Below are 12,100 nucleotides of genomic sequence, written 5' to 3'. Positions count from 1 at the left end.
AAACATTAGTTAAATCAGATAGATAGATAGATAGATAGATAGATAGATAGATAGATAGATAGATAGATAGATAGATAGATAGATAGATAGATAGATAGATAGATAGATAGATAGATAGATAGATAGATAGATAGATAGATGAGAGAGAGAGAGAGAGACTTCCGTGTTAAGTTATATGTGTGTGAGTGAAGTGAGGGTATATATGAAGTGATATAACAGGGTGTCCAGGCTTGTTGTACCTTCATCATCAGTACGATAGTATTGAGCGCGATCATAGCCATGATTGTATACTCGAATGGCGGCGACACCACAAACTCCCACATGCGGTACTGGAAGCTTTGCTTGTTCTTAGGCATGTGTCGCGTCAACGGTTTGGCATTAATGGCGAAGTCTATGCAGCCTCTCTGGAAACAAACACATACACAGACAGACAACAATGGGTTAATATCTCACTGAAAGTGCTGTGGTCTACTATCCTGATCCTGCAAACCCACAGGATGTGTAGGCTTCTGTTCTAAAGATGAGAAGATATTCAGCAACTCTTGGTAGGACCGTTATGATGGTCCGGACCATGTCATCATATGTCATAACAGCTGACATAACTTGTCATAACCTGTCATAATATGGTCATAACACTGTCATGACCCATATATGTCACCTGTTGTGACACATATTTAATTATTTTATGGCTGATTATGACACCTACATAAGAGTGTCAAAACCCACATTTACTCAAATGAGTTTTTTTCATTTCTTCCATTTGTTTGAGTTCCATTTGTTAGAAAGTTTGTAACCTAAGTCCTTTGTTGTTGTAATGAATTATTTACAGTCATGTTTTTTTGCCATCATATTTTAAATGTTTATTTTATTTTTTAAATTTGATTTCAACTTTATGTAACCAGGTAGGCTAGTTGAGAACAAGTTCTCATTTACAACTGCGACCTGGCCAAGATAAAGCAAAGCAGTGCGACTCAAACAACAACACAGAGTTAAACATGGAATAAACAAGCGTACAGTCAATAACACAGTCCAAAAGTCTATATACAGTGTGTGCAAATGGCGTGAAAGCAATAAATGGCGTAAAGCAATAAATAGGACATAGTAGCAAGTAACTACAATTTAACAAATTAACACTGGTGCGCAAAAGAGCAGAAAAGTAAATAAAAACAATATGGGGATGAGGTAGGTAGATCGGATGGGCTATTTACAGATGGGCTACGTACAGCTGCAGCGATCGGTTAGCTGCTCGGATAGCTGATGTTTAAAGTTAGTGAGGGAAATATAAGTCTCCAGCTTCAGCGATTTTTGCAATTCGTTCCAGTCATTGGCAGCAGAGAACTGGAAAGAAAGGCGGCCAAATGAGGTGTTGGCTTTGGGGATGACCAGTGAGATATACCTGCTGCTGCGCGTGCTACAGGTGTGTGTTGTTATCGTGACCAGTGAGCTGAGATAAGGCGGAGCTTTGCCTAGCAAAGACTTATAGATGACCTGGAGCCAGTGGGTCTTGCGACAAATATGTAGCGAGGGCCAGCTGACTAGAGCATACAGGTCGCAGTGGTGGGTGGTATATGGGGCTTTGGTGACAAAACGGATGGCACTGTGATAGACTGCATCCAGTTTGCTGAGTAGAGTGTTGGAGGCTATTTTGTAAATAACATCGCCGAAGTCAGGGATCAGTAGGATAGTCAGTTTTACTCGGGTATGTTTGGCGGAATGAGTGAAGGAGGGTTTGTTGTGAATTAGAAAGCCGATTCGAGATTTAATTTTGGATTTGAGATGTTTAATATGAGTCTGGAAGGAGAATTTAACAGTCTAGCCAGACACCTAGGTACCTGTAGTTGTCCAGATATTCTAAGTCAGAACCGTCCAGAGTAGTGATGCTAGTCGGCCAGGCGGATGCGGACAGCGAACGGTTGAAAAGCATGCATTTATTTTTACTAGCGTTAAAGAGTAGTTGGAGGCCATGGAAGGAGTGTTGTAATGGCATTGAAGCTCGTTTGGATGTTTGTTAACACAGTGTCCAAAGAAGGGCCAAATGTATACAGAATGGTGTCGTCTGCGTAGAGGTGGATCAGGGCATCACAAGCAGCAAGAGCGACATCGTTGATGTATACAGAGAAAAGTGTCTGCCCGAGTATTGAACCCTGCGGAACTACCATAGAGACTGACAGAGGTCCATACAACAGCCCCTCTGATTTGTCTGTCTGATAAGTAGTTGGTGAACCAGGTGAGGCAGTCATTTGAGAAACCAAGGCTGTTGAGTCTGCCGATAAGAATACGGTGATTGACAGAGTCGAAAGCCTTAGCCAGGTCGATGAAGACGGCTGCACAGTACAATCTTTTATTGATGGCGGTTATGATATCGTTTAGTACCTTGAGCGTGACTGAGATGCACCCGTGACCAGCTCAGAAACCAGACTGCACAGCGGAGAAGGTACGGTTGGATTCGAAATGGTCTGTGATCTGTTTATTAACTTAGCTTTCGAAGACTTTAGAAAGGCAGGGCAGGATGGATATAGGTCTGTAACAGTTTGGGTCTAGAGTGTCACCCCCTTTGAAGAAGGGGATGACCGCGGCAGCTTTCCTATCTTTAGGGATCTCGGACAATACGAAAGAGAGGTTGAACAGACTGGTAATAGGGGTTGCAACAATGGCGGCGGATAATTTTAGAAAGAGAGGGTCCAGATTGTCTAGCCCAGCTGATTTGTACGGGTCCAGGTTTTGCAGCTCTTTCAGAACATCTCCTATCTGGATTTGGGTGAAGGAGAAGCTGGGGTGGCTTGGGCAAGTAGCTGCGGGGGGTGCAAAGCTTTTGGCCGGGGTTGGGTAGCCAGGAGGAAATCATGGTCTCGATTAGTGTGGATTTATCGGTGGTGACAGTTTTACCTAGCCTCAGTGCAGTGGACAGCTGGGAGGAGATGCTCTTGTTCTCCATGGACTTTACAGTGTCCCAAAACTTTTTAGAGTTAGAGCTACAGGATGCAAATTTCTGTTTGAAAAAGCTAGCCTTTGCTTTCCTGAATGACTGCGTATATTGGTTCCTGACTTCCCTGAACAGTTGCATATTGCGGGGACTATTCGATGCTATTGCAGTCTGCCACAGGATAATGTCACGACTTCCGCCGAAGTCGGCTCCTCTCCTTGTTCGGGCGGCGTTCGGCGGTTGACGTCACCGGCTTTCTAGCCATCGCCGCTCCATTTTTCATTGATCCATTTGTTTTGTCTTGTTTTGCACACCTGGTTTTTATTTCGTAATCACACTGCATGTATTTATTCCTCTGTTCCCCCTCATGGCTTTGTGTGATATTGTTCGTGTTACATGTCATGTTTGACTCACCCGACTGGTGTTCGTATATTCTGTGTTTTGTCACGAGGTATGTTTATTTGTTTGAACATAATAATTGTGACTGTTTGCTCGTTTGGCACTTTTGCCAATTGGCTGGAGGTTTTGACGCAGTGGCGTCCGTCTGTTGGTTTCTCCTGCCTCAATTAAGTGTGTGCCTGTTCACAACTCTCTGCTCTCCTGCACCAGACTCTACCAGTACGCACACACCTGACAGATAAATAACTTATGAACATCCTGTGTCACTTTACTAGGACTAAAAAAATACACTTTATGACACTGTCAATTAGCATTATGACCATCATAATCATATAAGCCAGATAGGCCTGTCACGTACATGCCATCAGTCAAAAAGAGGGTGTCTTGTCCTGATCCTGAAATCTGCTCCTGCATTCATCAACAGAGCACTGGGGTAGGTGCATGTCTGACATCAGCGTGTGCGCAATTATAATTATAATTTAACATGGTCAATTTAAAAACAATTCTACAACATACTGTAAACATACTGTTGACACGTAGGCTGTGGTGTAATCGGATGTTTTGCCTTGTGTGGTAGGTTTTGTGGGTTACGACACTCTTATACAGGTGTATATATCTCACAATACATGTCACAACAGGTCTAAATATATGACCATATAACGTGTTATGTCGCTGGGTGTCAAGTGTTACCGAAGTTTCCCAATGGGCGTAGACATCGATTCAACATCTATTCCACGGTGGTTCAACATCATTTCATTGAAATGACGTGGAAACAACATTGATTCAACCAGTGTGTGAAAATGTATGTTATTGTTACAACCAATGTGTTTCAGAAAATGCCTTCATCAGGCTTTTGTTCTCAGTCTAGAGCTTAAACATTTGACTCAACTATTTGAGACCAGCGGGACTAGGTTACACCACTGGGGGGGGGTTGAACGCCGGCCATCTGTTCTTAAGGAGAGCATGCTAGTCACGGTCCCAACTGAGAGGTCCCAATCTCCCTTGGATGTTTTTGTCACACTCTTAAAAGCCTGGGGTTGTTACAAATAATAGCTACACATTTTTTTACAATTCCCGAGTGGCGCAGTGGTCTAAGACACTGCATCTCAGTGACAAAGGAGTCACTACAGACCCTGGTTCAATTCCAGGCTGTATCATAACCGGCTGTGATTGGGAGTCCCATAGGGCGGTGCACAATTGGCCCAGCGTCACCCGGGTTAGGGTTTTTGCCGGGGTTGGCCGTCATTGTAAATAAGAATTTGTTCTTAACTGACTTGCCTAGCTGTGATTAAATTAAATATAAAGGTTAAATATATATATATTTAAAAATAAAAAAAACAGTATCTTTGCCATCACTTTTTCATGTCATTCTTCTCCAACCTCTCTGTCTTCTCCCTTCCACTCCTGTCCCTCTCTTCTCACCTCGTTTTACTCCAACCTCTCTGTCTTCTCCCTTCCACTCCTGTCCCTCTCTTCTCACCTCGTTTTTCTCCAACCTCTCTGTCTTCTCCCTTCCACTCCTGTCCCTCTCTTCTCACCTCGTTTTTCTCTAAACTGTAATCCTCCATCATCTTGTCTCCTTGCTCCTGGAAAGTGATGATGATGAGAGCTACGAAGATATTGACGAAGAAGAAGGGGAAGACCACGAAGTACACCACGTAAAAGATGGACATCTCCATCCGGTACCCCGGGCTCGGGCCCTGATTCTCATAGGTCGCATCCACTGAATGTTTCAGCACCCTGGTGGAAGGTAGAGAGGAGAGAGGGATGGTTAGGATGGGGGGGGTGGGGCGGTTGTGTTTGGCTGTGTGTGTATGTGTGTGTGTGTTTGAGAGAGAGAGAGAGAGAGCGAGAGAGAGAGAAATCGTTTTTTGTGTGTGCATGAACATGTGTCTATCAGTCTGTGTGTGTGTGTGTGTGTGTGTCTGTACTGTACTTACTGCGGCCACCCCTCTCCGGTAGACACGGTGAAGAGGGTGAGCAGGGCCCAAAGCACGTTGTCGTAGTGGAAATCGTACTTCTTCCACTCCCGCTTCTGCGCCTTCACTTCATTATTCCGCTCATAGACTAGATATTCGCCCCTGGAACACACAACAGATTGTTCATACTTACACTGTGTGTGTGTGTGTGTGTGTGTGTGTGTGTGTGTGTGTGTGTGTGTGTGTGTGTGTGTGTGTGTGTGTGTGTGTGTGCGTGTGTGTGTGTGTGTGTGTGTGTGTGTCTACATCATGTGTCCATACAGTATGTGTGTCTTCATGAGTGTGTCTCCTGACCTGCAATCGCGCTCAAACTCTTTGGACTCGTCAGTGCAGTAGAAGAATCTCCCTTTGAACAGCTGCACGGCCACCACAGCAAAAATAAACATGAAGAGCATGTAGACGATGAGGATGTTCAGGACGTTCTTCAGGGAGTTGACCACACAGTCAAACACAGCCTGGAGACACAGAGATACACAACCACACAGTCAAACACAGCCTGGAGACACAGAGATACACAACAACACAGTCAAACACAGCCTGGAGACACAGAGATACACAACAACACAGTCAAACACAGCCTGGAGACACAGAGATACACAACCACACAGTCAAACAAAGCCTGGAGACACAGAGATACACAACACAGTCAAACACAGCCTGGAGACACAGAGATACACAACCACACAGTCAAACACAGCCTGGAGACACAGAGATACACAACAACACAGTCAAACAAAGCCTGGAGACACAGAGATACACAACACAGTCAAACACAGCCTGGAGACACAGAGATACACAACAACACAGTCAAACACAGCCTGGAGACACAGAGATACACAACACAGTCAAACACAGCCTGGAGACACAGAGATACACAACAACACAGTCAAACAAAGCCTGGAGACACAGAGATACACAACACAGTCAAACACAGCCTGGAGACACAGAGATACACAACAACACAGTCAAACACAGCCTGGAGACACAGAGATACACAACACAGTCAAACACAGCCTGGAGACACAGAGATACACAACACAGTCAAACACAGCCTGGAGACACAGAGATACACAACAACACAGTCAAACACAGCCTGGAGACACAGAGATACACAACACAGTCAAACACAGCCTGGAGACACAGAGATACACAACAACACAGTCAAACACAGCCTGGAGACACAGAGATACACAACAACACAGTCAAACACAGCCTGGAGACACAGAGATACACAACAACACAGTCAAACACAGCCTGGAGACACAGAGATACACAACACAGTCAAACACAGCCTGGAGACACAGAGATACACAACAACACAGTCAAACACAGCCTGGAGACACAGAGATACACAACACAGTCAAACACAGCCTGGAGACACAGAGATACACAACAACACAGTCAAACACAGCCTGGAGACACAGAGATACACAACAACACAGTCAAACACAGCCTGGAGACACAGAGATACACAACAACACAGTCAAACACAGCCTGGAGACACAGAGATACACAACAACACAGTCAAACACAGCCTGGAGACACAGAGATACACAACCAAACACAGCCTGGAGATACAGAGATACACAACAACACAGTCAAACACAGCCTGGAGACACAGAGATACACAACACAGTCAAACACAGCCTGGAGACACAGAGATACACAACAACACAGTCAAACACAGCCTGGAGACACAGAGATACACAACACAGTCAAACACAGCCTGGAGACACAGAGATACACAACAACACAGTCAAACAGCCTGGAGACACAGAGATACACAACACAGTCAAACACAGCCTGGAGACACAGAGATACACAACAACACAGTCAAACACAGCCTGGAGACACAGAGATACACAACAACACAGTCAAACACAGCCTGGAGACACAGAGATACACAACAACACAGTCAAACACAGCCTGGAGACACAGAGATACACAACAACACAGTCAAACACAGCCTAGAGACACAGAGATACACAACAACACAGTCAAACACAGCCTGGAGACACAGAGATACACAACCAAACACAGCCTGGAGATACAGAGATACACAACAACACGGTCAAACACAGCCTGGAGACACAGAGATACACAACAACACAGTCAAACAAAGCCTGGAGACACAGAGATACACAACCAAACACTGCCTGGAGATACAGAGATACACAACAACACGGTCAAACACAGCCTGGAGACACAGAGATACACAACAACACAGTCAAACAAAGCCTGGAGACACAGAGATACACAAACACACAGTCAGACACAGCCTGGAGACACAGAGATACACAACCGAACACAGCCTGGAGATACAGAGATACACAACAACACAGTCAGACACAGCCTGGAGACACAGAGATACACAACCAAACACAGCCTGGAGATACAGAGATACACAACAACACAGTCAGACACAGCCTGGAGACACAGAGATACACAACCAAACACAGCCTGGAGATACAGAGATACACAACAACACAGTCAGACACAGCCTGGAGACACAGAGATACACAACCAAACACAGCCTGGAGATACAGAGATACACAACAACACGGTCAAACACAGCCTGGAGACACAGAGATACACAACAACACAGTCAAACAAAGCCTGGAGACACAGAGATACACAACCACACAGTCAAACACAGCCTGGAGACACAGAGATACACAACAACACAGTCAAACAAAGCCTGGAGACACAGAGATACACAACACAGTCAAACACAGCCTGGAGACACAGAGATACACAACAACACAGTCAAACACAGCCTGGAGACACAGAGAAACACAACACAGTCAAACACAGCCTGGAGACACAGAGATACACAACAACACAGTCAAACAAAGCCTGGAGACACAGAGATACACAACACAGTCAAACACAGCCTGGAGACACAGAGATACACAACAACACAGTCAAACACAGCCTGGAGACACAGAGATACACAACACAGTCAAACACAGCCTGGAGACACAGAGATACACAACACAGTCAAACACAGCCTGGAGACACAGAGATACACAACAACACAGTCAAACACAGCCTGGAGACACAGAGATACACAACACAGTCAAACACAGCCTGGAGACACAGAGATACACAACAACACAGTCAAACACAGCCTGGAGACACAGAGATACACAACAACACAGTCAAACACAGCCTGGAGACACAGAGATACACAACAACACAGTCAAACACAGCCTGGAGACACAGAGATACACAACACAGTCAAACACAGCCTGGAGACACAGAGATACACAACAACACAGTCAAACACAACCTGGAGACACAGAGATACACAACACAGTCAAACACAGCCTGGAGACACAGAGATACACAACAACACAGTCAAACACAGCCTGGAGACACAGAGATACACAACAACACAGTCAAACACAGCCTGGAGACACAGAGATACACAACAACACAGTCAAACACAGCCTGGAGACACAGAGATACACAACAACACAGTCAAACACAGCCTGGAGACACAGAGATACACAACCAAACACAGCCTGGAGATACAGAGATACACAACAACACAGTCAAACACAGCCTGGAGACACAGAGATACACAACACAGTCAAACACAGCCTGGAGACACAGAGATACACAACAACACAGTCAAACACAGCCTGGAGACACAGAGATACACAACACAGTCAAACACAGCCTGGAGACACAGAGATACACAACAACACAGTCAAACACAGCCTGGAGACACAGAGATACACAACACAGTCAAACACAGCCTGGAGACACAGAGATACACAACAACACAGTCAAACACAGCCTGGAGACACAGAGATACACAACAACACAGTCAAACACAGCCTAGAGACACAGAGATACACAACAACACAGTCAAACACAGCCTGGAGACACAGAGATACACAACCAAACACAGCCTGGAGATACAGAGATACACAGCAACACGGTCAAACACAGCCTGGAGACACAGAGATACACAACAACACAGTCAAACAAAGCCTGGAGACACAGAGATACACAACCAAACACAGCCTGGAGACACAGAGATACACAACCGAACACAGCCTGGAGATACAGAGATACACAACAACACAGTCAGACACAGCCTGGAGACACAGAGATACACAACCAAACACAGCCTGGAGATACAGAGATACACAACAACACAGTCAGACACAGCCTGGAGACACAGAGATACACAACCAAACACAGCCTGGAGATACAGAGATACACAACAACACAGTCAGACACAGCCTGGAGACACAGAGATACACAACCAAACACAGCCTGGAGATACAGAGATACACAACAACACGGTCAAACACAGCCTGGAGACACAGAGATACACAACAACACAGTCAAACAAAGCCTGGAGACACAGAGATACACAACCACACAGTCAAACACAGCCTGGAGACACAGAGATACACAACAACACAGTCAAACAAAGCCTGGAGACACAGAGATACACAACACAGTCAAACACAGCCTGGAGACACAGAGATACACAACAACACAGTCAAACACAGCCTGGAGACACAGAGAAACACAACACAGTCAAACACAGCCTGGAGACACAGAGATACACAACAACACAGTCAAACAAAGCCTGGAGACACAGAGATACACAACACAGTCAAACACAGCCTGGAGACACAGAGATACACAACAACACAGTCAAACACAGCCTGGAGACACAGAGATACACAACACAGTCAAACACAGCCTGGAGACACAGAGATACACAACACAGTCAAACACAGCCTGGAGACACAGAGATACACAACAACACAGTCAAACACAGCCTGGAGACACAGAGATACACAACACAGTCAAACACAGCCTGGAGACACAGAGATACACAACAACACAGTCAAACACAGCCTGGAGACACAGAGATACACAACAACACAGTCAAACACAGCCTGGAGACACAGAGATACACAACAACACAGTCAAACACAGCCTGGAGACACAGAGATACACAACACAGTCAAACACAGCCTGGAGACACAGAGATACACAACAACACAGTCAAACACAACCTGGAGACACAGAGATACACAACACAGTCAAACACAGCCTGGAGACACAGAGATACACAACAACACAGTCAAACACAGCCTGGAGACACAGAGATACACAACAACACAGTCAAACACAGCCTGGAGACACAGAGATACACAACAACACAGTCAAACACAGCCTGGAGACACAGAGATACACAACAACACAGTCAAACACAGCCTGGAGACACAGAGATACACAACCAAACACAGCCTGGAGATACAGAGATACACAACAACACAGTCAAACACAGCCTGGAGACACAGAGATACACAACACAGTCAAACACAGCCTGGAGACACAGAGATACACAACAACACAGTCAAACACAGCCTGGAGACACAGAGATACACAACACAGTCAAACACAGCCTGGAGACACAGAGATACACAACAACACAGTCAAACACAGCCTGGAGACACAGAGATACACAACACAGTCAAACACAGCCTGGAGACACAGAGATACACAACAACACAGTCAAACACAGCCTGGAGACACAGAGATACACAACAACACAGTCAAACACAGCCTAGAGACACAGAGATACACAACAACACAGTCAAACACAGCCTGGAGACACAGAGATACACAACCAAACACAGCCTGGAGATACAGAGATACACAACAACACGGTCAAACACAGCCTGGAGACACAGAGATACACAACAACACAGTCAAACAAAGCCTGGAGACACAGAGATACACAACCAAACACTGCCTGGAGATACAGAGATACACAACAACACGGTCAAACACAGCCTGGAGACACAGAGATACACAACAACACAGTCAAACAAAGCCTGGAGACACAGAGATACACAACAACACAGTCAGACACAGCCTGGAGACACAGAGATACACAACCGAACACAGCCTGGAGATACAGAGATACACAACAACACAGTCAGACACAGCCTGGAGACACAGAGATACACAACCAAACACAGCCTGGAGATACAGAGATACACAACAACACAGTCAGACACAGCCTGGAGACACAGAGATACACAACCAAACACAGCCTGGAGATACAGAGATACACAACAACACAGTCAGACACAGCCTGGAGACACAGAGATACACAACCAAACACAGCCTGGAGATACAGAGATACACAACAACACGGTCAAACACAGCCTGGAGACACAGAGATACACAACAACACAGTCAAACAAAGCCTGGAGACACAGAGATACACAACCAAACACAACCTGGAGATACAGAGATACACAACAACACAGTCAGACACAGCCTGGAGACACAGAGATACACAACAACACAGTCAGACACAGCCTGGAGACACAGAGATACACAATCAATCAAAGGCACACAGCCTGGAGACACAGAGATACACAACAACACAGTCAGACACAGCCTGGAGACACAGAGATACACAACAACACAGTCAGACACAGCCTGGAGACACAGAGATACACAACAACACAGTCAGACACAGCCTGGAGACACAGAGATACACAGTCAAACAAAGGCACACAGCCCATCTGTACGCGACTGGGGCAGATTTAAATAGAGGTTGACGATGAGACAAATAAGAGGTCCAACAGCCTGGACACTGTAAGGTCCTACCTAGGAGAAATGTTTATCAGAATGGTGGATGTGGTTGTTAACAGACAGTAATAAACGTGGTGAGAGTTGAACGTACCTTGAGCTTTGGAAGACGCTTGATAGTCTTCAGAGGTCGCAACACTCTCAGAACCCTCAGAGA

General features: G+C 45.5%; 1 protein-coding gene across 1 annotated transcript in view; it reads right to left on the bottom strand.

The window, feature by feature from the left end:
* The window catches only part of LOC112225764 (voltage-dependent P/Q-type calcium channel subunit alpha-1A-like), a gene marked incomplete at both ends in the record, with an annotated part of 126,055 nt that overhangs the window by 79,869 nt on the left and 34,086 nt on the right, over window positions 1–12,100 (bottom strand). The window contains 5 exon segments of the mRNA XM_042316080.1: window positions 240–404; window positions 4,861–5,062; window positions 5,263–5,403; window positions 5,596–5,756; window positions 12,038–12,100. The exon segment at window positions 12,038–12,100 is cut by the window's right edge and continues 37 nt beyond it. Coding sequence (XP_042172014.1) covers window positions 240–404; window positions 4,861–5,062; window positions 5,263–5,403; window positions 5,596–5,756; window positions 12,038–12,100 — 732 coding nt within the window.

The sequence above is a fragment of the Oncorhynchus tshawytscha genome, unplaced genomic scaffold (genome assembly GCF_018296145.1).
Source record: "Oncorhynchus tshawytscha isolate Ot180627B unplaced genomic scaffold, Otsh_v2.0 Un_contig_903_pilon_pilon, whole genome shotgun sequence".
Taxonomy (NCBI): Eukaryota; Metazoa; Chordata; class Actinopteri; order Salmoniformes; family Salmonidae; genus Oncorhynchus; species Oncorhynchus tshawytscha.
The sequence above is the reverse complement of the archived record's forward strand: the minus strand, read 5'-3'. Positions and strand labels throughout refer to the sequence as shown.